Genomic DNA, 14809 nt, shown 5'->3' on the forward strand with positions numbered 1-14809 from the left:
TTCAGGACACGAATTTTTATTGAAATACCACACTACCTTAGTAGCTCCTGCTGCACTAGCCCCATTTTGCACCTTTTGCAAAGACACAATTTCCTCAAAAATTGATTTTATATTACAGATTGTGATGGGAAGAGAAAGCAGCCACAACCTCTCAGTATCAGCCTCCAAAATGGTGAAATAAATAAGCTGGTCTCTCCAGACTGCTCCCCCAACCTTCCTTTCCAGCTGACCACACTGATCTAAGTCTAATGAAAATATAAAGCTTTAGTATCTTTAAAATCTGAGTTAATCATAATTTTAAACAAAAGATAATTTGAATATTTTATTACAGAATAGAGTGTTCCTCATTTCTAACCTTAAACTCTCACTAACATCACCCATTATAAGTAGAAAAGACTAAGACCTTTATACTCTACCTATGTGGACAGTTGTAGGCTGGAGAGGTACAGGCAAAAGCTGTAAGTAATGCTTGAAAGACACCGAGCCTACAGGGAGATCTCATTTCTAGTCAGGATAGTCTGCAGATCCTGTCAACCATAACCAGAGTCATCCCTAATCAAGAACCAGACACCATTACACCATCCAAAAAATCCTCCTTTCGGAAACTTTCATTACGTAACAGCTGACTTTCTGGGATGGGCTTGTTTCATTTTGAGGAAATACACTTTTGTTTTAAATCCATCTGTTTTAGACACAAGAACTGCAGATGCAAGTGAAAGTTAATACTCAACTTTGCCAGACTTCAGCACCTCATAGTTCATTAATATCTATATGGAGTTAGCGGTAATGAGCTGAAATCAAAATATACCAGCAGATAAGAAGCTTCCCTTCTGCAGTGATCTGTTAATATGCTACCTCTGAACAGAATCTACTTGAACTGATATACTACCCTGTCAATGGGCGTCCTAGTTACATCACTTGAAGACATTCAGGTGACAACATTAACTAACAGCTTCATAAACAAAGGGGCTGGTATTTATCAGATTATATCAAATATAAGAAAAATAATACTGTTAATGTAAGCATGAAGAAAGACTGAAGAGTGCAAGCTAAGCAGCAATCTCCATGGCTTGGGTCTTTTACTTGCTTGTACAGCTCGCTGAGGTCAATACCATTCAAACTAGATGTAGACCAATAGCTCCCAAATTTCTGAAACCAACGACCAATGCATATTTTATCATCAACCTTTTCCCTGAAAGCACTATGAAAGCATTACAGTCTTGCTGATTGCCTAATCAAGTGTCAATCTGGAAACTACTAACTGAAACAGCATACCTCCTTGGGGCATAGTTAGGGCTACCAACTAAATTGCAAGGACTGTCATTAACAGCATAATCCAAGGTCTACTGAACACACTAGAAATAGTCCTACTGACTTCAGTGATGCCGAGATGAGACCCTTTGAACTCTGACCACATCAGGAAGACTGAGAGTTGCTCTAAGAGATTTCTTAATTCTGTCAGTAGCACTACTTCCAGCCAGTCTTTGACTTTTTGTTGTGTAAATAAGTGAAATAAATGTATTAGAAATATTCATGTAAAACACACCAGGCATTGTCGGCTACAGTCAGATTATCACCTCCTAAGTAATGATTTTCCAGCCAGACTTCCCTGTCACATACTGGAGCATATTCTGGAACAGAGCCTAGGACAGTAAAGAAGAAAATATCCCACGACTTGCCACAGACACAAAAAAACCCCAAAACAACAAAACCAAACAAAAAAACCCAGAACCCTTCCCATGAAACAATAACTGAATCCTTCAGCTCTCAGGAACTTTTATGTAAGACACAAAATCTCTGCAGCCAGAAAAGTAAGTATGCACCTCTTTTGCCACCATAAACAGCTCTATTACCACTCTCTTTCTTCATTGTTTCTCCTCCCTGCACATGCTTTCATCTAAGTAGTCTCCTTAGATGAAGAAAAGTGCTATACAAGGAATTGTAATGACTAGTGACAAGGGTAGGGGTGGGTAGAGTGTCTGAAAAAAGAGATTAAATGAAAGGTTTGGAATTGAAATAGAGACATTTAAAATTAGAGAGCTTTTGCTCCATTGTTTCCCTGAATGGTCACCTGATGGTGTCTCCAGTCTCTGACTGATGGTCTATGCTGCATAAACCGGCAGCACACCATTCAACTTTCTTGCATGCCAGCTATCCAGGGCCACCTGTGAGTGTCAGATTAATCTATTGTATAAATAATTAAAACCAAAACTTTTCAGAATGGCCGAAATAGCACTTCTAGCACAAACATTCTTGTAAACATTTATTCAAACTAAACACTAATAGCACTCTGACCAGCCACAAAGATTCTCATGAATGCAAACTTGGGTCAGCTGAAGGCTGCTTTGAAAATAAGTGGCCTTGCAAACTCCAGCACAGCTGGTTCTGTTTATGAGAGCACTTACTTTTCCTTCTTACAGCACTCAAGCACTTCCCCTGCCAGCCCTGCTGTGGCTGCCATGTGCCCCCTCTTCTCCCATTCTCCTACTTTTCAATCATTCTAGGCAAGTGTGAAGAGCCAAACCTTTCCCTCATGCCGCCCACTGTGAGGTTTCAACTCTCCAGTGCATCAGTCTTGCTGATTGTCTAGTCAACTATGAATCTGAAGCTCCTAACTGAAACAGGAATACTCCCTTAGGGCATACTTGGGGCTACTAACTAAACTGCTAGGACTACCAGATTGAAGTCTGGATGAAAACTTCCTCTCTGTACACCCTAGTGATGGACCAATAGCGAGCCTGAGCTGGGATCTGTCAGTAAAGCTGTGTCTGTGGGGGTCCGTAAGCATGAGATGTCTCCACTCTGTGCTGCAGCAATGGGAGCAGGGGAAGGCCTCCAAATGAGGCATTGACCCTCTGGAGCCACACCAGATACAGCAGCTCCCAGCTCCTCCATGCTGCCACATAACCTGAAGTAGCAGGAGCTGCTTTCCCTTCCTCCTCTCCCCATGTGGTGCCGGGTATATGAAGTCCTCACCCTGTGGGACTCCCACAAGTTCTGAGCTCAAGGTATGCGGAAGCAAGCTAAAAGCAGAAAGCTTATCAGGAGAATCAAGACTTTCCTACTCCTTCTGCACAGCCAGGGGCCAGCCTCAATATGAAAGGAACCTAAATGGTTCCTTCATTTCAGAGGAGAACTCCAATCTTAAAATCATAAAATAGTTTGGGTTGAATGGACCTTCAAAGGTCATCTAGTCCAACACCCTGCAATGAGCAGGGACAGCTTCAACTAGATCAGGTTGCCCAGAACCACATCCAGCCCAGCCTTGAATGTCTCCAGGGATGGCGCATCCACCACCTCTCTGGGAAACCTGTGCCAGTGTTTTACCACCATCATTGTAACAAATTTCTTCCTCACATCCAGCCTGAATCTCCCCTCTTTTAGTTTAAAAAGTCACCTCTCATCCTATCCCAACAAGGCCTGCTAAGCAGTCTTTCTCCATCTTTCTTATAGGCCCCTTTTACCGAAAGGCTGCAATAAGGTCTCACCAGAGCCGTCTCTTCTCCAGGCTGAAGCCCATCTTTCTCAGCCTTTCCTCATAGGAGAGGTGCTCCATCCCTGATCACTTCTGTGGCCCTTCTCTGGACCCTCTCCAACATGTCCATATCTTTCCTGTACTGAGGACTCCAGAGGTGTCCTCCTTAAGGTGACACAACACTGCATTGGAAGGGCAAGGAATACGGATTAAAACTTCATGTTGCAACTTATAGGCCCTTGCTAGTAAGCTCTAAGTCACAAGATGCCACATGTCTTTGCCCACAGCAGGCATGGCATGGCATCACTTTGTGATTCGGAAACACACAGCCTACTGCTGTTACCTGGTTGTTAGCAGCTGCCGCAGCATCTCCCAACACTGTGGAAAACATATTTATTTCATCTTTCTTTTGGGCATCAAATGTGCTGATAGCAGCTTGAATTCAGTTTCCTTTGAATAACTACTTGTTATTCTCTCAGAAGCAAGAAAAAAAAGACAAGTCTCAAAGCCACACAGATAGAGCTCTGATTTAGCTCTTAGTGTTCTTACGCTCTTGTGCACACTTTGCACTGAATAGCTGGTGGAGAGAAGGGCAGCAGCACAGGTTGCAAGGACAGGTTCCTGCCTCCAAGACCAGAATGGAAGAAAGCTCAGAAAGCAGGCATGGGGGAAAACAACCTAAAAGGAATACAGAAGTATTTTGAACTCAAGCTGTATAATCTGTCAGGAGGCACCTGGAAGCAGGAGCTAAGCAATCTCCCTACCACATCAGAAACGGCACACACTTGGGGAGAGGCAGGCTGCCAAACTGTGAGCTGACACCAATAACACTGTCCTACGGTGGAGCTGCTCCCCCCATCACCTCTGATGTTAAAAGGAACAGTTCTTATAACGCTCTGTAACCCTGAGGTATGTTCTCCCTGTTGCAGCCACACTTGTTATCTGACTGCAGGTTTTGGTGTGTGCTTGTGCCAAGCCCGGGGCACGCTGGCAAGGGGTGGTGAGCAGCAGGTGCTGTCCCCTGGCCTGTCGCCACCCAGCTTGTGTTCAGAAAAGCTCAAGCCCTGCCCCGCTGAATCAACACCCTCCAGGGCTGTAAGTGGGAGCTGCAATTCTCACCAGCGTGGACTTAGAGCAATTGAGGACAAGCAAATCCATGATGTGCCGCAGCATGGAAATGGCACCTTACTGCGCCGAAAAGGAGGAGGCAGGAAACACATCAAGTGACGCTGGGCTTAAGAGAGCAGACAAGGTTAGTGGAGCAGGGGAGCCTGGACACCAGGGAGATTGAGTGATACCCAAGCACGTAAGAGACAAAAATCCTACAGAAAGGGCATTTACGCAGAATTATGCATGATATTAACTAGTTGGATTGACCTCTTCTTATAATTTTAATTAGACTGGGTTGTAGATACAGAAACTAATTCAAAGAACAGAAAAAAAATTTCGGAAAAGAGAATGAGAAGAGGAAAAATGCATAGGAAGAAAGTGGTCAATAAGGCATAGTATAATAGAAAGGTTTTGTCCCACAGCTGTTCACAGCATACAAAGCCAGTCACGTTACACATGTCAAGAAAAAAAACCCAATCCTATGCTTTCTATTGCTGGGCTTGTCAGCATTTTCTCTAAGTGTCACTAGTGCTAAGCCCACCAGCTTACTCTGCATGTAAGCTCAGCCCCCAGCACTTAAGAATACTTGGGCCTTTCCTCCACTGTAGCAAGATTGGTTTGTTCACAAGGAAGATGTATAGGAGGCAAAATTATTCGTCATTTTTGATGTCTAAAGCCCTCAGGATTGCCCCAATAACAGTAGCTGTGATGTAAGCAAGAATGTGTTCTGAAAGACTGAAGAAATCTCTAGTAGCCCCTTACCATTCATTGCTTTCTCAGTAGCCTCTTGTCCTAGAGATATTGGTCCTCTAGAGCGTCCACTCAGCAGGCAGAATAACTCCAATAATGGGACTAGAATTGATCTTTCAATGTTATTCATACTGCAGTAAGACCTAAGCATTTCCATGCAGCTCCAGGGCTCCTAGGTGACTGGGTACCAGCACATGCACTGCATTTATTATCTATAGTGACAGGGTCAACAACGGACAGAAGGAGAGTGAAGCACTCTCGGATTAAGTGGTCTGTGAACACAATGAATGATAAGCTGTCACCTCGGAAGCATGCAGCTCTGAATGTACATCCTCCCAACCTCCCCCCACCATGCACACCATGACGTATTCACCTCATGGTATGTCTTACTCACTTTTTACGACTCCATGCTTGGCCTGGCCTGGCCTGACCCCACTCTCTTCTCCCTTTCCCTGACTGATGCCATGATCTCTGTCTTCCCTTCAAACGGCTGAAGCAGAGCACTTCCCCGTGCACGCTGGGATCAGCGAGTTAAAAGAAATGAGGGAAATGTCTGAGAAGCACAGCACCATCTTGTGCTGCAGCTTTTGCCATGGGGTGAAGTTCATGCTAGACAATACCGGCATCATTTGGTACTACACAAGTTTAGCACACCACCACTGTTTTTGTTGTATCAACTGGGGGGCAACGAAAATAGGAAGAACATGCCTTGTTTTTTCCTACTCTGTCAGACTAAAGTCCTAAGAAGATTCAAGCCTATCCTAGGACTAAAGTCCTCTTGTCTCTATTTACAAAGTTTTCAACATGCCTCCACTGAAATCAATGGAGTAAAAGGCTCGAGAAAACATCATAGTAACCCTAAATGCCTTCAAATAATATTTCCTAAAATGGAGAAATTCAGTATTTAACACTTGCCTGTAGGCAGAAGTTCTGGTTCTAGTATTTTCACACCTGCCATAACAGGGTCCTGGAGAAGTAGTGAAATTAACAGCACTGTACTATTAAAATATTAAAAACAACTACTCCTGCTGCAACTCAAACTCACTGCCAAAATAGGCAAGTGAGCATTCAGCTGAGGCTGTGCCAGGGGAAGCTGAGTGAACAAGGAAACTGCAGCAAGCGTTTTAGTAAGTGGAACTCTGAATTTATAGTGGACCAAGGCAGGACAATCTCAGTATGGACATATTCCACTGTAAGATACATTAACTTTCCTATGAAAATTTAAAACAATACTCTGAACTTAAATGGTCAAAAACTTCATAGTGCATTCTGGAAGGCTAAAAGACAGCTACCTAAACACAAATGGGCTTTGCATTCACTTGCTAGAATCATTCACATGCGAGTTCAGCAAACCTATGTGCTGATACCCCAGCAAAATAGAAGACTAGGCAGCATGATGCCTCAAAAGTAATTCTGAACCCAACAAAAAGGCATCAAGACACCTGTGTAATGGGCTAGATACAGTATGAGTTCCAACTTTGTTGAAAACTTTTTGTATCTCATGAGCTTCATAAAGTATAGGTCAAACCGCATCCTGACCAGACAAGTGTGGTCTATATAGATGCATTAGTTTTGGAGCTTTTCACTGTTGGGTTTTGGTTGGTTGGTTGTTGTGTTTGGCTTTGCTTGTTTGGTTGTTTTTTTGTTTGTTTGATTGATTGTTTTTTAATTTGTGAAAGCCTGTAATTCTGAAAAAGGTAACCAAAACATTGCTTATATCATCCTGTTGTTTACTGCAGGCCCCATGCAGAAAGCTAGTGGTTGATAGGGCAGATCATCTGCTGATGTAAGCCAGCATAGTGCCAGTAATATGCCAGTGGAGTAGTGCCAACTTATATCAGCTAATAATCTGGTCATAATGCCACAAAAGAAGCTGGGGGTGTTAGCTCTTTTCCACATCAGGCTGTTATATATTGATTTGCATGGCACAGTATGAATGTATGCATGTTTTTATACTTCAACTTGTTCTGCATTGAGAGAATATTTCATAGATGTGATCTGAGCATCCTCAATGTTGTAAATCACTATGGTAATTTCAATTAATATATTGGTTTTCCTTGGTCCTGAGACATCATGTACAAAACCAGCAAAACAGGTAAAATGAGCACTAGGTTCATCTGTGCTCCTCATGACATTCTGCAATTATCCAGCTGCAGAATTGTTTTGGGGTTTTTTTACAGGTAGTAACTGAAATAAGACTTAAGTACTGCTTGTCCATGGGCCATAAACAAACTGAGTACAATACTGCACCAAAAGCACATAGTAGACAGATGCAGGACATATAAATTAGCTGTTTCATTTGGAAAACAGTCATCTATTTTCACCCTTTTCCTGCCTAGCCAGCAGTCAAGTACATAGATATATTTCCTAGTTGAGAAATTAATCATATTTGATATGTTCTTAAAAGATGTATCTGAGTATTTGTACATGTTAATATTTGTCCATTAGACTGTTCCTGTGCCATGTCTATCTCCTTTCTATTTATACTGGCATTGATCAGCTTGTTCACTCCCAGTTTAAATGATTCAATTCTGATTTGATTGCCATGTAATTTAAATGCAAATAATTACTGTAAGGATGACATTTAGAAAAACAGCTCTGCTAAGCAGGAAGGTCTTTATTAGGCACCAGCGTTTGCCAGTAATATCAGAAGCTTCCCTTTGACTGTGAGATGTGGGAACCTATCATTTCAGTTCTTTTAAAAGATGCTCTGATTACCCTCTGACTTGCTTTTATTAAAACTCTTCTATACCACCATCAAGTTCGGTATCAGGGTAGAGCATAGGCCACTGAATGAAAGGAACAGGGGAGAGGAATATTTTTAATTTGGTTTTAGTTCAAAAGGTTGTGCTCTAGATAACTCCAGTAAGATTACCCTCTTGTGAAATCACATTTATATTTCATACTGCACCCCAGTTCTGAGTCAGAGTGTGATGGAGTAACACTGAAAAGCATTTCACACAATGAAAAAGCAGTAGATAGGGGGGAAAAAAACCCCCAACCCTCTAACTATGCAATAATCAAAATCAGCTCATTTTTCCTTTACTTGTCCTATATTTTAGAGCTAGATTGTTGCTTTATCATCTCTGCCATATATAAGAGGTTTGGAGATACTGGATTGCCCAAGAACAGAGTCAGAACTGAATTCATTCTCACCATCTTTCCTAAGTGTCTCTATAACAAGGTGTTTTTTATATGCTAGCTGCGCTAGCAGATCCAAAGACATTCTGTGGAGAAGCACCAATAAGAAGGACAAAACCTGACTCTGCCCATTTCCTGGCATAGCATCATCATAGTCCTCAACAGTGAGAGCTGCATAAACATCAGGGTAACACATGAAAGAAAAGGGATCCTATGCCATTTCTTTCTCACAGTACAGAAACCTTGTTCTTTCACCTCAACACACATCAGTGACCCAGTGTTTGGTAGAGTGCCTCTGTTAAAACCTCATTGCTCCTGTTGAACACAAGAACATGCCAGGGACCTTGATTTTAGCCTGGAGTCTCACAAGATGCATTCGCTGTATTTCAGTTTTGTCCAAAGACTAGTTACGGCAGAGATCATATGTTCAGCAAGTATCTAGAGACCACAGCCTTCCTGAAGTCACTACTTGTGTTTTGGAGTGGTCATAGTCAGTCAAAGCACATCTGAATGGACCATTCTACTATATGCCTTGTTGCCGTCCCCCAGGATCCTGAACTTCACCACCTCATAGTGCAGTAAAGGCTGCCTCAAACTTCACATTCTCAACCACTTCTTCCTTGTTTGTAAGTGTCAGGTCCAACAGAGCATCCTCCCTCATTGGCTTCACAGCTCCAGTGCCTTCTCCTTGCTGGATGCATGTTCACAGAGCACAAAGGCACCAGAGTAAAAGATTCATGTGCAATATGGAGATCCCAAGTTTGTCTCCCATACTAAAATTCAGACTCCTATGTAAAAACTAGCTTGATCTCAGAGGATGATTTTCTTCATGCTTAACACGACTGTTCTGCTAGGTTGGGTTTTTTGGGGGTTTTTTTGCTTCGTGGCAGAATTGCCAGGGGAAGCTGTCAGGGGCTTGCAGTACCCTGTCATGGCTCCAAGTGAATGCAGGAATGTAGCCCATGAAGTTTTTCTAGATTCAGAGCATACCTAGTAAAAATTACCAACATACTTGCTCATGTTTTAGACTGATGACAAGTTGATCTTGCTTTGAAGACTTCATCAGAGATACTAATAAGAATGTTCAAACAGCTGTAATGCCTGGTTTTCATATTGTTTTAATATCTCTAAGAATCAGGAAAAAAACCGCCTTACTTATTTTATTAAAAAAGTAACTTCTACTTTGAACGTTATTTTATACCATTGAAAAACTTTCAGCCCTCCAAATTTAGATACTGAGCTAAGGGTACAAGAGAGTTAAAATTGCTCTATATAGAGAATAGAGGTAGGTTGGGTAGTTCAGCAATAGTTCTCTCAAGGCCCTCACACCTGAAAGATTTTTCCTAGAAAAAGATACTTCCCAGTTTTTGCTGACTCACATGTAAGTTTAACCATTATAGCTTGAACAGTATAATTCATTCAAAAACATTTATAACCAGATCTCCTTGCTGGAAATAGCATAAACCAACACATCTCAACTAAGTTTAGCTAAATATCAACTCTCGCCTGCTAGAGGTGTAGAGGATAGGGAGGCAGGGGATAAGGGGACAACAACAGCAAATCCAGCCCCTACAATTTTTCACCAAAATCTGGGCAGATTCTTCTGGTATTTTCTTTCGTGCTTTCTCACATCTTTGTTTTACTTACATTAGCAATTATAATCCTTCAGTGACTGCAGGGACACCTCGTGGTGAGGACAGGTGAAAACAGCAGGCTGCCATTCAATTAATTAAATCAAGCAGCAAAAGACTGACAGATGTTTCTGCTCCTTGGGATAATCAGAATTTCACAGGCACAGACTTCCACTCCCACTCTGCTTCTGAGGCGTACATTAACACATCCAGAACAGAAAGCATTGATACAGCACCTTCAAGAACAAAGGACTGAGTCGTCCAGCAGACCTGAACTAACAGTCCGCTTATTATCAGCAACTTTTGTCTTCCAGGGGCTACACGAGTGGCCAATTCAACTCGACACTGAGCTGAAGAAGCAGTTCTCAGAATGGCTGTTACGGCTTTCCCCCTTCTTCCTTTGTTTAATGTGCCAGCAAAATGTATTTCAGTGACTCACTGCAAAATTTCTTGCTGGGATTTTTTTTATCTTTCATTTAAGGGCACGCATGTGTGTATAATTTCTTACAGGGATTCCCTTTCTCCCCACTGCAACTGCACTGAGACATTGTCACTGCAGAACCTGCTCTATTAGACAAGAACTGCATCGGCTTGCTTACCCAGTGCAGCGACCCAATGCAGACCTTGGCAGCAAGAAGAGGAACGGTGGGATCCGTAGGTCGCAGTTTAGCACACTCTTTAAGCACTGACACAGCATATGCCGACTGGAGGAGGAGAGGGAGAGAGGAGCAGGAAATAAAAAAGGCTAATTAGACAATGTTGTTACAGAGTCCACACAAGGTATTTCAGTGCAATGTACAAAGTGCTGTGAAGGAAAAAAATCACGTCAGCAACAAGTTAGCAACTTTATTCCCACCTCCACACACACAGACACATGTGTGCGCACATGCGCAGGCAAGCACACACTCTTCCCACACCCAGAGGAAACATGCCAAAGAACCAGCCCTGGCTGTGCACTTTACAAAGAACAGTTTTCCTCAGCGGTTAATGCATTGGTTATTTTAACTCTGCCCTCCCAATTCACAAGCATTCTGCTGTAGTTTTCCTTGCACACAACCACCTTCCTGTAAGCCAGAAAAGATCGCAAAGAGCTTATCCTCCAGTATGTTAACATTTTAGGCCAACTCTATTCAGAAAGAGGTTTGTGCAGCTAAAGTAATTTGCTCTGTAGATTGTTTTGTGTCTTCTCCAGTTCCAGAACATATGACAAGACAACTGAGATTCCACCATTCAAAGGGTGGAGCAAGCAATTGCAGAGGAATACACTGTTCAGCGGGTGGTCTGAGTAGCATGTGTTAGAAAGAAAGCCCATAAAACTATTGCTGTCTTTCTGGTGTTAAGTTACCATTAATGATGTTTATTAAGATCAGCAGTTAACATAGCCCTTGTGCTCTACAAACGTTGTTTTTTATAGCACATATTCATGACTGAAGGTTTAAAGGAAAATGAGGAAAGCGCTGGTCTGAGATGCTAGTGAGAAAGTCTGGTCAGACAATGAGGAGGTGACAGCAGTTGCCCTGCCCAGCCCACCCCACTTGGACCACAGTTTCTTTCCTGTTTCCACTCTACTCACTGACCCCTGATCCCACTAAATTCTCTCATCCTTGAGCTCAAGGGGAAGTTTTCTTCCCTCAGAATTTCTCCTTGCATGCCCCATTCCCCCCCAACTCTTCCCAAGACACACACTGGCCTCTCTTGCTGTGTTTCCTCTCAGAAGCACATTAAATAGTCATGGCCTTTTTATATTCCAGGAGAGCAGCAACAGAAGCTTGCCGAGTCAAACCAACCTCTATTCTTACTGGGTCCTGGGCATTTCCTCTGTACCTTGGCCCTCAGGGGCTCCCCCCCCAGAACTCTGACCAACTCAGGCAGCTTCAAGCCCTGCAGCCCCACACCACAGCTTCGTGCTTCCACCGTCCACCAGCACTTCCTCTTCTCACACATCAAAGCAAGCTGTGCCTGCCACCTCCTTTCTCCATAGGACTGAAGGTCCACTTCTTGCTATGGGATTCGAACGCCCGGATAGGAGTTTGCTTGGGAAGGAGCCTGGGAAAAGGGAAAAACAGATGTACAGCAGCTCTGCCCATGCTAAGACAAAGATGGGTTTCATAACCAAAGAGGCGAGCTCTGCAGCAGCAGAGAGCAATCCCTCCTGCTTGAAAAGCTTTAGGTACCTGCTGCATAGCCTGAAAAAGAGCAACAGCATACCCGACGTTCTCCAGGCTGCTCCCACCTACCTAAAGCATCAAATACCATCAACGAAAGTAAGGAAATAATTGGTATTTTACAACTCCAAATGCACCATTTGCCTAAAGCCAGAAGGAAGCTTGTCTCAGAGCAAAGATGGGAATCAAAAAACTTTGTCCTGGAGCTTAACCTGTTACCTCAGCTCTCTCGGAAACAAAGACTTGGGTAATTCAACCCCAAGTTGAATTACCCAAGGTAATTCAAGGTACAGGAAGAAACACATCGCTGCACTGTGCTGTCACAAGGTGACTAGCATCCCTCAGAATGAACCTCCCTGACACCCATTTGTTCAGAACAAGCAGTGTCTCAAGTTTTAGTGGCATCCTATTCCTCTCTCTCACAGAGCACTACCTGCACTGCAGGCAGCCAATATATCCTAGTAGCACTGCTGGACACACTGGAAATGCAAGCATAACCCCATAAGCGTCCTAGCCTGGCACATCACCTTCTGCCTCCTGCCTATATTCCAGCTCCATGGGTGTTTCCAAACAAGAGAAACCTGAAGAGCAGAGCAGGACAACCTGTACCTTGCTGGTTGGTGTATCTGCAGCTGAATGCCCCCCAACCCTTGTCATCTCACCATGCTAAAGCAACTGATAAAGCCAGATGTGTAAAAGACCATACATTGTCCAGTGGTGGTTTCTCAGCTCCCCATCGGCAGCATGACTGGAGGAAAGGCAAGAGGCACCCGGGAGCTGTGCGAGCTGCCCCGTAAGCCTGCACAGCCTGCACCAGCACAAACCAGAGTGTGAGAGGCCTGCCCTAATTCAGGCCACAGCTGAGGGACCTTCCAGGCCTACACCAGAATAAAAGCGATACAACCTGACTCCCTGCCAGTTCCCCTTGAGCTGAGCTCAGCTCCCCCTCTGTCTGCAGTCTGTCCATTGAGTAAGGCTGGTCATCGGGACAAACTAACCCTGCAGTCTCCAATAGCCTCAAACCACAGAGCAATTCTCATGTCTGCCTTGAGCCTGTTCTGGGGCAACTGCAAAACAGCAACCACCAACTGCTGCAAAGCAGGAAGTCCCACCCTTTGCCTACACCCAAACACCTCACATGTGGAGTCACTTCATCACATGCACTCTGGAGCTTCTAAACAGGGATTTACAGAGTGAGACCACAGTTTCAATGCTGCTTCTAAACCACTTACAAAGTTACATCACTCTAAAAGAAGTTATACAATTTCCAATTAAACAGTTGGAGAAGAAGTGGTTTTAGAAACAGGGTGACATGAAGCCTTTCTCCCCCGCTGCATTTTAAAAATTCAAGAGATCTGTATAATTTCACCTTGAAAACTTTACTCAGCAGAAATTATATACAGATGATGAAAATGTTAGCCAAGGGATGACAGGAGAAAGAATATCCTACTCCCACAGTGACCTTACTTTGGGGAGACTGGTGTGACATACAGTATCCAGGCGTTCTAAAGAAATTCATCACAGACATTAATAGGCAGGGAACAAATATCATCCACTCAGTACTGAATACAGATGTCACTGGTTTGTAAAAATATTTAATATGAAACAGCATTTGTGTAACATTGAAATAATCTGATAATTAAAACGTACATATTCTTTCACTTAGTGTGGGTGGACCAGGCAGCCGAGCACATTGTTTGTGAGATTCACTGCAAGGCAATAATAATTAGGTTTATTGGTGAGGCATGTTTTGAGAAAAGCAGAGCTTGAACTCCAAACGAGTGCATGCTTCCTACTCATAATTCTGAGCTTCACAAGGGCTCGCAGCAAAATTCAAGCCAGAGTTTAAGTTCTTTCTGTTTAGCTTACTAATTGCTGGATTATAACTGCACTGGAACCAGTTCCCAAGGATTTCAGAAAGCTAGGGATTTGCCTCTGGGTCTCATTTGGCCTCTCTCTGGGAGAAATACTTTTAAGTTCTCCCAAACACACAGAGACCCATTAAACAGACATGGTTTAAAGAAATGGCAAGTTTGCCAACAGCTGCCTCGTGGGGGTTTCAGCTTTGTTTATGGGAGGTCTGATGCAGGAGTTCTCGGCCTTGTGACGTTCATCAGGTTTAAGGAGATGCATGTCCATCCTCCCTGTGTTATGACCAACAAAGCACAGAACTCAAAATCTGGTTGTGGAGTGAAAACACTGCTTTAATTGGTATGTTAAGCCATCAAAAACAAAACCGAAACACATACCAACAACTTTGTGGGTTTTTTGCAGTAGAGATAGGGAAGGATATGGCACTGCTGTTCCACATTTCAATCACGGAATGGTTTAGATTGGAAAGGACCTTAAGATCATCTAGTTCCAGCCCCATTGCCCTGGGCAGGGAAACCTCCTACTAGACCAGGTTGCTCCAAACCCTGTCCAACCTGGCCTTGAACACTGCTAGGGATGGAGCATTCACAACTTCCTTAGGCAATCTGTTCCAGTGCCTCACCACCCTCGCAGCAAAGAACTTCTTCCTTAAACCCAACCTAAAT

General features: G+C 43.3%; 1 protein-coding gene across 4 annotated transcripts in view; it reads right to left on the reverse strand.

Moving 5' to 3' along the window:
- TTC7A (tetratricopeptide repeat domain 7A) overlaps positions 1–14809 on the reverse strand; it is a 171408-nt gene that overhangs the window by 106565 nt on the left and 50034 nt on the right. For 3 of the 4 annotated variants that reach the window (XM_030498813.1, XM_030498811.1, XM_030498814.1), the window contains one exon: positions 10707–10811. The exons of the other annotated variant lie outside the window; for it this stretch is intronic. In XM_030498813.1, coding sequence (XP_030354673.1) covers positions 10707–10811 — 105 coding nt within the window. The remainder of the gene's footprint in view (positions 1–10706; positions 10812–14809) is intronic. 4 annotated transcript variants of the gene reach the window in all.

The sequence above is a fragment of the Strigops habroptila genome, chromosome 10 (genome assembly GCF_004027225.2).
Source record: "Strigops habroptila isolate Jane chromosome 10, bStrHab1.2.pri, whole genome shotgun sequence".
NCBI classification, from domain to species: domain Eukaryota; kingdom Metazoa; phylum Chordata; class Aves; order Psittaciformes; family Psittacidae; genus Strigops; species Strigops habroptila.